The sequence below is a fragment of the Falco rusticolus genome, chromosome 3, assembly GCF_015220075.1.
Source record: "Falco rusticolus isolate bFalRus1 chromosome 3, bFalRus1.pri, whole genome shotgun sequence".
NCBI lineage: Eukaryota > Metazoa > Chordata > Aves > Falconiformes > Falconidae > Falco > Falco rusticolus.
The window spans coordinates 2,977,470-2,995,327 of NC_051189.1; the positions used below are offsets into that span (position 1 = coordinate 2,977,470).

The following is a 17,858-nucleotide window of genomic DNA, read 5'->3' on the forward strand; positions in this document are numbered from 1 at the left end:
AGTATAAACATTACCCAGCAACAACTAAGTCAAGAGCTTTTCAGTTTCTCAGGCCCTGCCAGCAAGATGGCTGGAGGGGCACAAGATACTGGAAGGGGACACAGCCAGGACAGCTGACCTGAACCAGCCAGAGAGGTATGCCATAGCATATGGCATCATGCTCAGTATATAAACTGGGGGAAGAAGAAAAAAGGGGGGACATCTGGCATTATGGCATTTGTCTTCCCGAGTGCCTGTTACACATGACGGAGCCCTGCTGTCCTGGGGATGGCTGAGCTCCTGCCTGCCCATGGGGAGTGGTGATGAATTCCTTGCATTTCTTTGCTTGTGTGAGCAGCTTTTGCTTTACCTATTAAATTGTCCTTATCTCAACTTTTGAGTTTTACATTCCTTTCTGATTCTCCTCCCCATCTCTCCGGGTGAGGGGGAGTGAGTGAGCGGATGCATGGTGCCTGTTGCCGGCCGGGGTTAAACCACAACACCCTCCCACCCCCTATAAATGCTGCTGAAGTCATTGCAAGCCTTTTCTGTGATTCAGTGAGACTGAATAACATCTGGGATCACAGTTTCTACTGTGTCTCAGGAAGGGATGCTATCCCCACTTCATCAAAGATTATGGAATCAAATACAGTTGGAAGAATTCAAATTAAATGAGAAGACTCTTTCCTCCTAAAATATAGAGACAGCTTTGGTTCTTAATACAAGAAAAGTGCTTAGCATCTCCATACACCCACCTGCAGCCAGAAAATACTTCATTGTCTCCTGAGATAAATGCATTCCTGAACCACAGCCCCTGCTCACATGGAGGTCAGAGATGATGTTCCCTTTGACTTTAACAGCAGCAGAGATAGAGCAACACTTAAACCTTTGAAAACCTTGCACTTAAAGGAGAAAAAATGTTCCTTTAAAGAGAAGTATGACAAATACTGTTCAAATACAGACAGAAAAAACAGAAAAACTTCAACACTGAGGCAAAGACTTACCAAAGCTATCCCTTTTGTCAAAGGACTCTCACTTCTTCAAAGTAATTTCCCAATTGAATAAACCCCTGCATTATCAATTGAGCTTAAATCAGCACTTACTGTTGTTCGCTATCTGTAAAGTGCAGGTCCAACTTGAGCTGAAAATCTGCCTCACTTAATGCATCTTCCACCTACAAAAACAGAAAGGTAGGGTTACCTTTATAAGTTGGCACCTGCAGCATTAAAGGCAAAAGTGGATGGGTTTGTCTGATATAAGCAAAGGCAAAAATATGCAGTAACAGCAGCACCACACCACAGTAGGAGAAAGGAGCAAATGTGACAACAAGTGGAGGTAATTGCTGAAGGAGTCAGAGGTGTTATCTGCTCCTGGGTGTCCTGTCATGTCAAAAAAATCAGTCCAGACAAGAGTAACCAGAGTGTGTAGAGCACTATATTTGTTAGATGCTTGCTCTTTGCACACTGAGAGTCAGCGGAGTATGGCTGAAGCTGCGCTCCCTCATTGAATGAGTATTCTTTGGGATTATCTTGTCAGCCAAACGAGAACAAGGACTAGGTTTTCTTCGTCGAGAAACAGCCATGAATTACTCTGGTTACCCACCTGTAACTAACACAAGGTTCAGAGTTTACAGCCTAGAACAATCAGAAATGGCTCAATTCTAACAATTTCTGATCTCTCATCATTAGTCTTTTAGGTTTTTTCTCAGCAAACAGAGGTTTTCTAGCCTCCCAGTCACTCCTTTCATCCCTTGGCAGATTCATGGAGGAAGTTCATAACTGATTTTCATCTAGATCATTTTATTTGCAAAATTCAAAGGCTTTCAATGCTTTTAAAGCTTCAATTAATGAAAGTTTAGTTGTTCACTTTGTTGAAGGGTGCTGAGCACATCTAAACATGATAGGATTCAGCTCGCCAAAACAACTGAAGATATCATGTGTGATCATAAGCCAACTGACCCACTAGTACCTTCACCTATTAGGTCCCACCAGCAAGATTACCCTTGTGTTATTGTCAATAAAATACATTAATTTGATTTTCTGAAACAGTACAAGAAGGGAGTTGTCAGTTCATTACCTTCACCTGGAAAGGGCTACATTGGATAACACACCCCAGCTTGGCACAGTTAAAACAACTACGGGAACAAATAAATCAGAATGGAAGTATTAAGCTGCCCAGCACTTTCTTGTTCACTTCTTTGAAATGTCTTTACTTCCCCAGCAAAGTAGGTTTAGCAAAATTTTAAAAAGCTTTTATTTCTATCAACCTAAATGGAAATACGAACAAAAATTTACTCATTTTTTTACCAAAAGTCTTTTTCTGTGAGTCTAAGCATCCTTTATTGTATTTCAGAGCACAACAGAAGATGTGCAAGAATGCAGATGGAAAAGTGGGGTTGTTCACTGGGGGTAGAGTATTATAAACATAACTTCTTTGTACCCAATGTTTGCCACAAGAAAGGTCAGGTGAGACATTTATGATCTGTCTTTTTTTCAGTGGAAAGCAATAAGCAGAGGCATACAGTGAGCTGACCCATCCTGAGGTACGCATTGGAAAAGGACAACTGATTTCTGTTCGTGCCCGTCTCTTTCCATTGACAGTATATAGAGCCTAGAGAAATATCTTGGTCTAGATACACTGGAATTTTAGATGGCTTAAGTTAGGGAAGATGAATTCTACTTTCTTGAGCTGATTAGCACCTTCTTAAGAATAGATTATACTAAAAATGCAGTGAAGGCAACGTCAGAGTTATCTAGCTGGCTCTGACAGCTAGGATTCATAAAATACACAACATAAGCCATGTTCTGCTAGGTTTTCCAAAAGTGAAGCTCCATCTACAGTGTACCTTTTTCTGTTGAAGCAAGAAAATTGAGAGTCAAGGACTGATCATTTTTTGGCTACATTATCAAAGGTGTAAAATTTAAACCCTTCTGAAATCGTATGATATTTCTTCTAGCATGACCACAAGAACAGAGATGTGAGGAGAAAATTCAAGCTTCTGTTTATCAAAAATGTGCCTTCTCCTTTGTGTTTGTCTCAAAACACCTGGAAGTATGTATTTCAGAAAAAAACCCAAAAAACTTATTTTTAATGAGTTGTTGTCACTAAAAATCACAGTTGCTGGCAGCTGCAAAGGAAATAATCATTATTGAAGCTACAGTCTGAATTTAAACTAGGAATTCAACTCAAGTATAGTGCCCCAGACAAAGCAAACCTCATCCTCCAACAGAGGGGATGAAATTCTGGGTCTGTGCCTAACACTTCTGAGCACCTGCAACTGTCACTGAAATCTGAATCTGTGTTTAAAACAAGTTCAATAGCTAGTGACACTAACTCAAAACACCTTGAGGCAATTAGCAGATGTCTGAGAGACTCAGAGGCATTGAGGCATTCATCACTGCATGGGGCCGTACAATAATGTGCAAGTATAGGATATTTTTAATCCCAAAACTGTATTGAAATCAGACTGTTCAGAGTAGTGCAAAACCCCATATAAAATCAAACCACATTTCTCATTACAAGTTTACATGTTTTCCTTTGTATATTAGAGGTGTAAATTTTAAGACAAGTGAAAATTGGACAGTTGTACAAAAATCACTAGACTCTTCATGAGAAAAATACCATGAAAAGGCTTATGCACAGGTTGAGACACAATAGAATTATGCACAGTAATTACATGACACAAGTTACTATACAGCTTTGATTCCTTCTGGACTTTCCTGTAGTTTACTTTTGTTCACTTACTAGAACCACAGCTGGCCAAGATCCTTTACACGGGGAAAAAAAAAATGAAATGGCCTTTCCATAGCTCATACAGAAGTGGCACTTCACAATTTCTATCATCTCTCAGTCTCCTGTGTAACATAATGCTGTCCTTAAATGAAATATTGGCTGCTTATTTTGGTACTGGTGGGATGATTATGGTGTTTTCTAGTTATTATTTACAGACTGTATAATTTTCCAAAAGTTTGATAGACTATCAGATTTTTATTTATTTTTTTTCTCCTGATGAAAAGTTTTAAATTTTCACATCAACCTACTTAAGAAACTAGCCTGAAAAATTTCTCTGGAATATAATTAGTGTTTGACTGGCTAAGCCAAGCAGTGTCTTCCCAGGTGCTCTGTGAAGGGTTTTCCAGTGGTTTTTTACAAAGTTCTTTGACCCCTCAGCTGTGTTAATGATTAAAATCACAGCTTGTGAAAGAGAAAATAAATCTATGTTTGTGGAAATACCTTCATAATAAAAAGGGAATACTATTCTGTTCTGTAGTATTACATACCCCAAATAAAAGTAAGGGAAATTCTGAACGTCTGACCTCTGGGAAATACTGTTGCATTTCACATGCTGATCTTGTCTCCAGCCAAAAATAAGTGAAGACAGTTCTGAACACACATTTTGAAAGCTTTCTTTGAAATAGTACATGCATGTCATACTTTTTTGCCCCCATAATATCAAAAAAAGCTGAAATTAATTTTGTCATTTCTCATTTGATTAATTCTTCATTGTTTAATCTGTTTAATATTACTCTGAATTTTCTTGTAACATCATCTTGTGTCTTGTGGAAAGTAAGTCTGCAAATGCAATTGCTGGGGTGTGCCCACATTTGCTGTAGTAGCTTGTGCAAAAAGACCCCATATTCATCTGTGAGCAGATACAATTTTCCAGAAGGTGCTGTCCGGAGTTCAGGCTGTTTTCTAACCTCTGCCTCTCTCGCCAAAGTACTGCACTGAGAGGGAAATTAATTTTATCAAGCACTGTTTTGAATCTGTACAATAGAAAGTATTTGTATATGAAAAGTAGAAGTATTTTATACAATAAAAAGTATATACAAAGTACTCCATTCTCTGCTGAACTGGCCTGGAATCAAGTGCATAATTTCCATTTTTAATTCTGATTTTTTCAGGTTTACATTTACATCTTTGGTTTAGATTTTAAGAGCTGTGATAATACGGTGATAAACTGAAGTTTCCAGCATTCATGTGATGTACTTCCATAATACTTAACCATTTAGCCAGAATGGCTGACTGAATGACCTGGATGTCCCATCTCACTGAAATTTCTCTGGAAAGTACAAAGTCTTATACTGTGATATCCCAGCTTGCCTCACTCTGCCCTCTCCCTGCTACTAAATTGTCCCTGAATGGAGCCAGCAAGCGAGAAGATGGACAAGTTTCCTGTTTTATTGCTTGATGAAAGAGGCAGTGTTCCTTCTTTAGTAAGAATGAAAGCAAAAGCTTATGAAAATAAATCAGACTTCTTTGTAACACTAAAGGCTACCTCAGCCCTGCAATATTGTTTCCTAGGAAGTCAAAGAATCCTGCATTCCGGGTTAATATAGAAAAAGGCATCTAATAAACCAGAGAGTTCTAACACATCATTTATATGGTGAAAGGTATGCTCAAGTGCTGCTTCTAGGTGGATAACTGAGGCATCTTCCATTTAATGCCAGACAAAAAAGATGTATTTCCATATTTAAGCTTATATATGGTTATGCAAGAGAAGTGGGAATAAAGAATACAAAAACCAATAGCAAATAATCTTATCTGGACATACGCATTACGTTTTGTTTTTTTGGGATTTTTCTGTACTGCGCCTATCTCAGCAGCCTATCTCATTAATAAAACTACCCTAAGCACCGTGGGGAGAAAGCATACTTCTACCTTGTTACATTTGATAATTCCAGCTCTGACAGCAGAAACTCCATAGACCACATGAACTCAATATTTCCACTACCCAGTCTAACTTCCTTATCTATTTATTGTAACTTCCATTTACAGTAAAGCAACAAACAGATCCTTCACCCCCAACTAAATAAAGTCACCACAGCACACAATCAGCACAAAAAGGACCCACATCTGTTGTATGTTAAATAAGTTAAGAGGTTATGAACAGAGATCATATTGAAAACGCTACAAATCTCTAGCTGTTTTGCTAATGCCACATTGTAAGGATCACATCCAACATAAGAGATTCTGTGACAGATGCAACATCTCTCTGAAATATAGTTGTGGATACAAAAGGTTTCTTCTGAGCATGGTGCCCAGTGGAGTGGCACCCTTTGGTCTCTCCCATATTTGTATCAAATATACCAAGTTGTGGAGGACAAGACATCAAAGCAGAAAAAAGAGGCCTGGCAGCATTAAGCAGAAGTGAATTGTGTTAACCCAGTCAACATGCAAAAAAAATTTACAGACCTTTATTTTTTGCCTTTGATTCTTTAGTGTTTTCAGCAGCTCATCTTGGACCAAGAGACCCACTTATCCTCTTATTCTACACCCAAAGCAACTTCCTCATACAGAGATAATGGAGTTTTTTCTGTGCAAAACCATTCTGTAAATATAGAAATGAGTAGCTGTCCTTTTCCCAAGGGACCTTCTACGAAAAGACAAGTGTGATGCACACAGCACAGCAGGAGTCAGAATGAGTTTTAGCTGTGAGGAATGTTGTGGGATTTTTTTTTTTTTTTTTTTTTCATTTTGTGAGGTGCACAACTTTCCTGAATATTAATGTAAAACTCATCAGAAATCATCCCTGCTGAACACAGCAGAAACTGCTATAATTTGAGGGGAGGGACTTTTAATCAGTGATGTTCCACTGAGGAAGGATAAAGCTAGCATTCAATTAAGCATGTTGGAACATTTTCCTAGCAAATATTGATAAACTTGCATATAGTAATTTTTCATATAAGCACAAAACAACAATTCTAGGGAAGAATAAATTGATGACATTATGCTAAAAAACCCCAACGATCACAAACCAAAGCAAAACACCAAGGAAGAAGTGGGAGGGAAATGGAAGCATGTGAAATAAGCTTGAATTAGGTTCTCCAGCTGTTTTAATTTAGATCTATATATAACCCATGTATATATGGGTTGAAATAGAACAAAACATAAATTTTAAATCTCTTCGTGCTCAAACAGAAAGTTATACAAAGGACAGGTGAGCATCTCTGGTGCCAACTTCAACATGGAGCATTTGATTCACACCGGCTGCATAACTTACAGGACCTGTTTTTGATGGCAAGCTGACTTTGCAAAAACAGCCAATGTCATGTGTCTCTCATTATCACTGAGAGCAAGTACCAATGCCATCCATATATTTTGTATCAGTCCTTGTGCTGGCAAAGCAAAGTGATGACACATCGGGCCAGACTTGAGTGCTCTTCTACTATGACACTTTCTCCCTTTTCTGTTTGTACAACTACTCTCTGTACTCTTAAGACTGATTCTTTCTTGTAGCTTCTGGGAACAAGAGTTCTCACTGGAAGACATTTAGTTTCACATCAGTAAGAAGCCGCCAAAGGTGACCTACAAGATGTATGGTTCACTTCCCTTGTGTGGGTGCTCACATTGGCTGAAGGAGTGGATGCCAAGTGGGGAGAAGTATCTCAGTATGAACCCATTCTAGCTGAGACACGATGGAAAGCAAAGGGATTGTATGTGGGCTATAGGGAACGTAAGCTCTAGCAATCCTGCCATTGCAATCAGGAGCACTAAGGAGAAGGGTGAGGAGACCTCTGAGTGGTGGAAAGGGACTGGGTAGCTCGGCTGTAGTATTGTCGTTGCTGCAGCAAAAACCAGTCACAAGGAGAGAGGAGGAGGAGAAGATAGCAGCAATGGATGGCAGGAATAGAAGCTGGTCCTAGCAAGATGCAGAAGATTCCCAGTTTTCTCAGGTGAGGTTGATCTACACAAATATGTAGAATGAGTGATCTAGTGCACAAATGACAAATTATGGTTGACACACTTGAGTTTCTGATATACTGATTTAACAGTATATGTCAACATCTCATTCCACTGAAAAGCCAAGGTGTAGACTACTCTTCAGAACAGGCACAATGCAGAGGGTCTATCTGACTTAATGCAGATGTTTGTAGTGTCGGCGTTTACAAACAAACAAATCACCCCAGGCGCCCTGGTCAGCATAACTAATCATGGGTACTGGACAGTCGATCTTCTTCTAATGCAGATGCTGGTATTTGGTCAGATAAATCATGCTTTTACCTCCATCAGCTCCACTGATAAGACCTGTGCCAGCACAGGGACCCCATGACTTCTCAAATGGAGAGATCTGTGCAACGGACACCTAAAGTTAGGTAAAAGGAATCTCAGCCCTCCTGGCTTTTGTGTGCATCACAAGACAACTCACCCTTTCGCCATCCAGAAGCAGGTGCACTCTGAAGTTCATTGATTCATTAAGAATGATCTCTTCATTTCTGTACAAAATCTGAAATATCCTGCTGTAAACGTTGTTTTCATGAACGTAGGCTGAGCAAAGGCTGGAATCACCTGCACAAAACACAGACAGACTCCTGGTGTGATTGTTGCAGGGAGATTATTATTTCTCCTACATTTTCCCTTCAGGATTATCTAGGCCAGTTGTATTAGTACTTGTAATTAAACACTTGCTTTCTCAATAATCAATGGCAATGGAGCAGATTGTTACTGTTGGGTGCAGATTCCTGAACATGGTATTTAAAGAAAATAAATGTTAAACTGTAGGCAGGCTGGATTTCAAAACAAGAATAGCTAACCCTGTGACAGCATTTGGCCTATTATCTTTCTTTCTATTGAAAGCTAAACATCAAATGTCTTCTAGGGAGGTTTGCTACCCAGCACCATGAGAACTGTGGTTCACCGTTTACCTGTAACATATCATCTTTTATCTGCAATGGGCATCTTTCAGAAGAGGGAGTTTTCTTGTCACCTCTGGTGCTCCCTGAATTTACTACGTGGGAGGGGGGACAATAGCCAGTAACAGATCTCAAATGTAGAGCCTGGAATTGCAGAGGCATCTTAAGTTAAAATACAGAAAAAGGCAAAAGTAGCCATTTTTTTAAGATGTCAAAAGTCCTGTGTAATCCTTCAGGCCCTTGATTCATGTGAGAGCTGCCAATTTGGCTGATACACTTGGGATTAATCTGAGCAATTCAAGAACCAAAACCCTAAGCTTCTCCACATTGAATTCAGACAGTCAATAGCTTCATCTGTGCCCTGATGTGTCACATCATCACAAATGAACTTCACATAAATTGAGGTGGGATTTGTCCTTCTTTAGTTTTAGGTGCCTCCAGTGTATGTATTTTGTTTTGGTTACAATGGAGCCTATGGAATTTAAGACATCATTCATCTGACCAAAAAAAAAAAAAAAAAAAAAAAAAGTGCATGCTTTAGATTGAGGCAATTTTTTCCTTGAAGTTCCCTTACTAACTCTTCTTTCACTAGCAGAAAAACAGTGTGACCTGCTTAGCTGTACAAACCCACATTGGAGGCAACAATATTTACTACATTGTTCCAGAGGAGCCTGCAATGACTGTGACTATTTAATGAACAACTGGACACCACAGTTAGGCACTTGAAAGCTTTGTCTTGGCTGTTAAACAGAATCCCCTGTTAATTCTAGTTCCATAGCCTCTCAACAATAACTACTTGCAAAATTTACTCAGAGCTAGTTTGGTCCCTTTCCAGCATTCAGGGCAGTAGGAATCTGAGCTTTTGTCTGTTAGCAAGTGGTATCTTGGAACTCTCCTGGCAAGGGGTACTTAAAAAAGGTCTACCACTCTCAGTCCTTCAAAGAGAGATAAATCTGTGATCATCATCAGGAAGACAGAAGGCCCATGCTACTTATAAAAAATAGTTTTTCAGAAGGTTCTTCTGGGAATTTTTGCCTTTGCAGAATTGTTTTGAGTTCGTGAGCTGTGGTAAGATAAAAGTCCGGGTCCAAAAGTCTTAAAGACTACTGGTTTGTCAAGAGTTTCAAATCAGGACAGGTCCATTCTGCTGTGCTAAAGCTACCACTTTTCAGTGCAAGAATCATACATAATTTGCAATCAGAAGTCTGTGAGTCAAGACTGACAGAGGACTAAAGTTTTCCCAAGATAAAGTTTGGTTAGGGTGAAAAAAATAAAAGAAGATAAAAGTCTTAAACAAACAAAAAAACCGAAACAACAACAACAAAAAAACCCAACAACCAATCAAACAAACAAAAAAACCCCAAAAAACCCCAAACAACTAAAGGCCCCGGTAGACAAGTGAATGGAGTTTTGTCATTATAATGATTACTTTTTGTGGTGCCAGTCTGCTGGAACTGGAATAGTGCAGACAAAGAATTAACTTCTCAAAAAATAAAATCCAAAACCCAAAATAAAAATCAAAATCTTATGGGGCAGGGAGAAGAGCTGATTAAATACTGATAAGACTTGAGCTAATTAATTAACAGGACCATAGTTTAGTCATCCAGATTACATTCAAATCATTTTCCTAATACTGACTTTTACCAAGCACACCTAGGAACAGCCTAAGTGTTCACCCTGCTATTGTCTTCCCATCACATATTCTGCACAATAGTCATGCATATGTCCACGCAGCCTAGATAAATACAGATTTATTTCCTTGTGCTACACCAGTTAGACTAGAATGTTTCAGCCTGATTAGCTCTTCAAAAGCACGCAGTCATATTTATTTTAATTTAAACCTCATCATATTAGAGACACTGCAAAAATCATATTAGAGGTATAATGCATTCTTATTCCTAGCTGGCAGACAAAAGAAGTTTTATGTTATTTGATTTGGATATTGATATACTGGTACTCTTCTAGAATGGAAAGTTTAATGTCATTTTCTTTTCAAACACACTCCTGTGCAGACCACTCCTCATGTGTAATTGCTTTAGGAGCTAGATTTGCAAGGTGGCATAAAAAGTCATTTCTCTTGTTGGAAAGGTCAAAATCAAAGACATGCTACAATGCTTAGGGTTGTCTCAAATCAGTGTGAGTGAATATGATACTACAGGGCCAAAACCTGCTCAGTTTCAAGCAGAAAGAACTACCTTTGCAGAGATCTGGCAGAGAACTACAGTAGATCAGTGACTGATGTCTCCAAAACACAACCTATCCCTTTCTATTTCGATGGCCACAACCTACTTCTCTCTTAAAGTATAACATAAGGCAGGAGTTTTCTCAGAGGAGCACTTGGCAGCATGAAGATGTCTTAGTAATGCTGACAGCAATGCAGGCATTCTGCTCTTAAAGCAAAGGGGAATGACAACATCTCCACAGATACTGCCCTTTGGGCAGTAGCACTCACTGATAAGTTCCGTGCTTTAAGGTACAGACAGGGACCACACTGTATGACTGTACTCGAGCTTCTTGCAGTAACAAGAAGTGGTATGTGCACCAAAGGTACTCTTCCTTAGTTTATTCTGTGAAAACACCATCATCCTGGTAACTTTAGCAAACTTCCCTTTGTTCCTGGGATAGTCAGGTTGGCATTTCCCACAGCTGACACTGTTCAGAGAGGGTTGCTGGCAGGAGACACAGCAGATGTACCCCCATGTTCACACAAGGACCTATGTCCTTTGGCACAAAGAACAGGATGGTGTGAAAAAGAAGCTTGAAACTATTGGCTTTCCCAAATCTCTTTCTAGCCTAACCTGTTACGCAAACAGCTCTGAGCTATGCCTGCACTGCTCAGCAGTCACCTGCAGTCCAAGGAAGACAGACATAGTGGCTGGAAACTGCTGGAAACTCTCACTCCCTGGTGAGAGCTGGAGCTAAGACTCTATTGACCTGAATTTAGCTCTTTATTCCACAGTTTCAAAGGCTTGAGCTTCGGTGAACTCAACAAGGTAATTTTGTGGTAATGAGCTTTTGCTCGGTAAATTTCCGTGTTAGGAGATTTATCTGTGACTTTTGCACTGTTCCTTAAGCTAGAAGGAATCCTATTTTCCTGTCTCTTTTTCCTAAATGGCTATTTCATTTACTGCTTATCTTCTTTGGGTTGAATAGGTCTTCAAATTAGCTGGAAAGTGAAAGAGCTCTCAGGACTGTAAGAACCATTGCAAGCATGAACAGGGCAGTTGGGCTTCACAACCATTCATTTAAGAGAATGAGAAAAGCTTGTTGACGCATCTCACCACTACCCCTAGCAGTCCCTTTTGCAGATCATTGAGTAATTAAAAAAAAAAAAAAAAAAAAAAGGCTCTTTGCAGTTCTGCATGCTTTCACGCACGTAGCATAGGCTACCTGTACAGATCGATCAGAATATCATGTCCTGCTTTCCCACTGTCTCCATATCCAATTTACCAAGTTGCCCTAGATACACCCCAGTCTGCTTAATCTTCCTATTTGGATTTTCTACAGATGGAGATTTCTAAATGTTATTTCAGCATATCATACAGAAATCATTCATCTCTTTAAAAGAATCAGAGAGACATTTTGCTGTTTAGATCCTGGAGGGCCCTGAGAACATCTGTCCAGATAATCTTACAAGGAACAAACTAATGGAGAGGTGACCTGTAAAAAAAATTGTTACTTACCTTCAGCCTAGTTTAGTGAGAATAGAAACTATACTGTTCTGACAACCACTGCCAGTAGAAAGGCACTGGGGGGTGGGGGTGCAGGGAGCGCAGAGGATGTCGGTGGCAGATATGCAAAAGCCCCTAAAGAATGCAACGGAACCGAACCGAACAGGCGAACAGGTTTGCATGATGCCTGAGAGCATACAATGATGGGATAGGAAAGTAGAAAGAAGGAAGCAATGGATAAGAAAATCTGGTTTAACATCTTCAAGAAAAAGCACTAGAACCTGCAGGACACCACCAGAAACCATACAGAGATGTGACATCTGGTCAAACTCACTTAACCATAGCTTTGATGTCGGTAGTACGTACAATTTGATAAAGTTGATATTGAAATAAAATTTGATTGACTTATGTGCTACCATATTTCTGTTTTGAAGGAGTGTGATGTTCCAGAATAGCTTGCCCTATATTTAAAGTGCCCAATGGTACATCAGCTGAAGTATTGCCTGGCAAGACTGGCAGCATCTCTCAGCTGGTGCAAAGCTATGACAGGGATATAAGTTCTCCTAATTTTCAAATGTTCTCATTTGTTTTAGCAGCACCCTCACACCACTTCTGTTCATGTGAGGAAAAGAGGACATTTCTAGGGAAAAATAATCAAAAATGTTGATGATATTCTGCAAGTCAGAACTGTTTCCCCGACCTTGCTTAGATCCTAATACACATACCAGATTGATTAGCACTCCTTCTTTCAAAATCCACGAGCTAATTATCCCAATTGCCCTCTCCAGATATCCCACTTTCTTAATTTTTCAACTATGAGCTTTTATAGCACCCTTCCTCTGCTTTCACCATGCCTAAACTATCTCCTATTTTCCCTTTAAAACTCCTTTATTTGAACCATCCTTTACTTAGGTTTGTTGGTTTGGGTTTTTGTTTGTTTGGTGGTTTTTTTTAACCTCCATAAAAATGGTTTGAGAAGTTTCATAGTTGTTCTGCGTCAATAACTTTTCTATGGAGAAAACAATGAACTCACCTTGGCAGAATCAACTGACAATGACGTGCATATCTCAACCTCTGATTTCTGTCAAGGAGAGACTTTGAAATGGCAGTATCTTAGCGTAGCTGAGACTTGATGATGAATGATTTCCCCAGAGCCACCTAAGTCATATGAACTCTTACTGTTTGCAAAGTAAGAGGACTGGCCAATTTTTATGCCCTCTGCAATCTTTTTGGAGTGTAAGTGTTCAGCATGCTCCACCCTCAACAGCTAGATTCTTTCCATAGTTACATTTTTGATTGATCTTCCTCCTGGTGTCTACAACTGCCAAAGAAAACTGGAATAAATGTTAACCAACCATCCTTTTCAAGGATGGCAGGCATCCCTGTTTGAGACCCAGATTTGTTCAAGAGTATCAGTATAATCTGACCTTTGATAAATGCTGGAGGTCTGTTCACATTTATTTTTTCAGGGCCTTAAAAAATGTAAATGCCTAATCACATAGCCCCTAAATCAGATTTCTTGCATAAGGTAATGTTCCTATGATAGGAGGGTACCTTCAAAGTCATGAATGAAAGGCAGTATGTTTTAGAGAGTTTTTGAAGAAAAAACAACAGTCAGAAAGGAAGAGGTTCTCAGTTGCGGTACTCCTTTGCATTACTCAGTTGCAGAGACCATGCACAGCTACCGTGATCATCATTACAGCCCTTCGCATTACTTTTTAACTCTGCTTCCAACAGGTAGCAGAAGCATGAAGAAAGCCTTGGAATTAGGTCCTTGGTTTATTTTAAAATTAACCATCTTGCTGAGAACAACATTAAACAATGTTAGATTTCCCTACACTACCAGGAGCATGAGACCTAAATGAAATGTAAAAATCTGAGTTCTCCGGAAGAAACACGTTATAACCTTCTTCACAGCAAATTCTCTCCTATACAACCTTTCTGTTAAACTTGTAGGACTTGACTACAGCTTTGCCAAGAATTACAAGGGAAAAGATCATATTTATACCCCCTCTGTTACCTCTGCTTTTACCAGACTTCAGCTTCTGGGTTTGACAAAGAAAGAGCAAGGATAGGATTTATACTGACTCTCTCCTTTACTCAGTACCCCAGAGAAGTAAGATTAACTACTACATTTTCAAAATAAGGAAGGAGGAAACATGACAACTCAGACCTGACACCCTGCTGCCGGAGAGATTACATCGCTTCCTATCCCCCACGCAAGGCAGAGAACTAAGTCAGTCATAGTTTTTTATTCTAAATATAAAATTACAACTCCAGGGAATATGGCCTTTTAGACAGATTACTTCAGGTTTACATCCTGCTTTCTCCAGAATTATCTCTCTATGGTGTATTGAGTATTGTGTGAGCTCTAAAATGGACAGGGCATGATTATACAGTCAGAAAAAAATCCATACGGAAAACAGATCTACCGTCAGATCTAGCCTCTTTAATGTCTTTACAACTATAGTACTGGAAACAAGATAATTATTCAATTGCTGGCAACTTCTTGAATTTCTCTTGCTGTCTGAAAAAAGCAGTGTTATGCTGCTGTTCAGATAAATAGAAAAGCAGGGTTCTGCTAAGTTTTGCTTTAATGAAAAAGATGCTCTTTAATAACGTGGGGAAATCACGATAAATGCAGTTGTAAACAGAGCTTTACTCTAAAATATTTCTTTACGAACAAAAGTGCACGCTGAAAACTTTTATTTCAGATTAATTCAGAACCACAAGAAGCATATCATACTTGGGTTCCCACATAAGAAAATCTCAGAGACATATACCTTTAAACGAAGATGAGTCCTTTCTCCCAGGTCACTCGTGCACAGACAGATGAAGGGCATTGCAATGCACTTACTTGGGAAAGAGCTGTGAGCGTTTTGAAACCTTCCTACCCACAAACCTTATGTTACTACCCACGCAGACACGTTGTGTCAGTGGTTCGTGTGATCTTTCCTAATCTACTTCAGCGGAAAGTCAGCTGTTGGTAAATCACAGCAGAAGGCAGTTTCAACTGCCCTGAAGCAAACTGTAAGTAATCACATAGTCTATTAACACAGGTGAACAGAGAGGGTAATAATATATGGGTATAGACAGCATTGCCCTTAAAAATCTCAGTCTGGACTAGCTGTAGCCCACCTACGTGTAATCTGAGTGATCTCTACAGCACACATCATCCTGGTTGGTCCTGTCATAAACATAACCCAAACATTTCTAGCAGATGACTCCCTCCCTCACCCATAGAGACACACACTTTGGCTGTCCCATGTCTCTGGTCAGCATCTCTCTTCCAGCATCTGAAACTCCTACAAGCCTCATATGGAAAGTTGGTTCTTGTTCAGAGTCCCTACAAAATAGGTATGGATTTTCTAATTTCTAAGTTTCCTTGTCATCCAATTTAATCTACTGTTGCCAAAATTCTTAAACACTTGCAGGTCATACTAATTTTGCCATTTTCTAGAGAAAATTAAGACATGTGGGCATTCCTTGAATGAACAGTATGCCATCTTGCTAGAATCTAAGGACTGTACTGCAAAATATAACCAAAGGAGACCATAAAACCTTGTGCAAATAGCCCTGTTTATCTAGCTTGCTTTTTTTCCTTTACCATCTGTTGGAGCCATATGCCTTCTTAAATGAGAGCTAATTATAGGTCTCTACCACAACTAATCAAATAGTGATAACTGTTGCAAACTTCAGCTGGAAATTTCGTTTCTCCGATACAAAAATTCCCCCCAAACCAGACACTGAGTTGGTTGCCTCTCTCTGGTTTTCTGGACTTGGGTACACAGCAGTTACAGCTGACACACACATCTATGTTAATATACGGGGGAAACGCGTAACAAGCTGGAGAAATAATAAGAGCCAAAGTACAGTTACCGCCAAGTACACTAGGAGGGGTGACTTTGGGACAGAAAGTGACTGTGTCACAAATATCCACTGACATGCACTGTAGTAAAGCTCTTGATGTTTTGAGTTTTCCTTCACTGCCCCTGTGCTATTGTACTGAGTGAAAGAGCAAAGAAACAACCCTGTCACAAAATTATTTGGTTTTTAGCACTGAAGAACTGGAGCAAAGAAGGATCCAATACTAAAATTAAATTTTGGAATAGAGATTCCAGCCCATTTAGAGAACAATAAATCTCATAATGAGCTCAAAAAAAAAAGACAAGATTTCACTTTCATGCCCAATGGGCATTTGCATAAATGTCCATTTGTATAAATGTCAATTTACACCATTCAGGCAAATGTTTTATAACTGCCTCCAGTGTCAATGTCACTCTGCATTGCTGTGTAATGTGAAAGGACTAAAGGATAAAAATTAATCCAGTCCTAAATATGTCAAATGAAGAGTTGAAGTGCCTTTTAAAAATCCCAAACACTAAAAAGCTCTTTTGGCATTGCAAGACTGGCAATTTCAGACTGTCACGCTGACCTTCCAGGAAGTTTAAAACTGTTCTGGCAGACATTAGGATTTAAATTAAAAAAAAAAAAAAAAAAAAAGAAAATGGAACTAGTATGCTTTAAATTAATTCATTCCAGCCATCGGGGCAGGTAGTTGTTTCCCATTATAACCACCACAACCTCTTTGTGTAAGTGAGTGGTGCACATAGAAGAAAAAGAACACTTCCAGGATTTCATTTCAGCTAGTCTTTTCCTCTTTCCTTGGTAAGCTTACCAAAGGGAAGATTTCTTTCCACTTTTCTCACTGCGGCTCACATGATGTTTTGACAGCTGGACCACCACAAATGTTTAAAGATCCAGGTATGCAAGAGTTGCAATACATATAAAAGAAGTGAATCTATGTGCTTTACACATACTTCAATCATTGATAAGACATTAGGACCCACCTGTTATACCCTCAGTGCCGCACAGCGTATCTGGTGTCATCTTATCAACACAACAGCAACTGATTCAGAAAAGTCCTGAGCTAAAAACACAGACTTTAAGTCAAACTGGAAATTAAAGGTTTCCCAGACGGAACTGTAACACTTTCAAGTCCTCTGATCAATGGTATGGATTGGGAACTCAATGCTCTCCTAATGTATTATTGCAATGCCTGCTGTGTTCAAGAAGGTGATGGACAGAGGTTGTACATTTACCAAACTTTTATCTTCAGCATTATGGCCAGTTGCACTTTACTCAGAGGGTAAATTACTGTCAATTTCATGACAGTCTAATTAAAAATCTGATATATCTAATTTTCCAGAGGTAAGAGGTAGTCCCTAAGATCACAATGTCAAAAAGAAAGCCTGAGGATTCAGAGTGAAGGACCTCAGACACCCACTGGCAGAAGTCACTACTGCTGGTTAGTGTTTCTGAAAAGCCAGGCAAGTTATCTAGGTATTTAAGTACAGGTTTCTGAATCCCACTCTGGATTATGGGAGTAAACACACAAAAAAGGCTTCAAGGTCCGACATTTTTTTTTTTCCTTTTTGTGTACAATACCAGTCAGGAGGTTTTTCATATCCTTTCTATGATCAATTCTCAGAGTTAAATTAGATACAAGAGATCTGATTCCTCAGCCACAGCTGCTGCAGCTGAAGAACTTTCATTCTACAGGCTGCAGATTCAA

The 17,858-nt window shown here is 39.3% G+C and overlaps 1 protein-coding gene across 2 annotated transcripts in view; it reads right to left on the reverse strand.

Moving 5' to 3' along the window:
• FAM135B (family with sequence similarity 135 member B) overlaps positions 1–17,858 on the reverse strand; it is a 168,278-nt gene that overhangs the window by 76,873 nt on the left and 73,547 nt on the right. For both annotated transcript variants that reach the window (XM_037381734.1, XM_037381735.1), the window contains exons 4-5: positions 8,129–8,268; positions 1,083–1,153 (exon numbers count right to left, since the gene is read on the reverse strand). In XM_037381734.1, the coding sequence (XP_037237631.1) occupies positions 1,083–1,153; positions 8,129–8,268 (211 nt within the window). The remainder of the gene's footprint in view (positions 1–1,082; positions 1,154–8,128; positions 8,269–17,858) is intronic.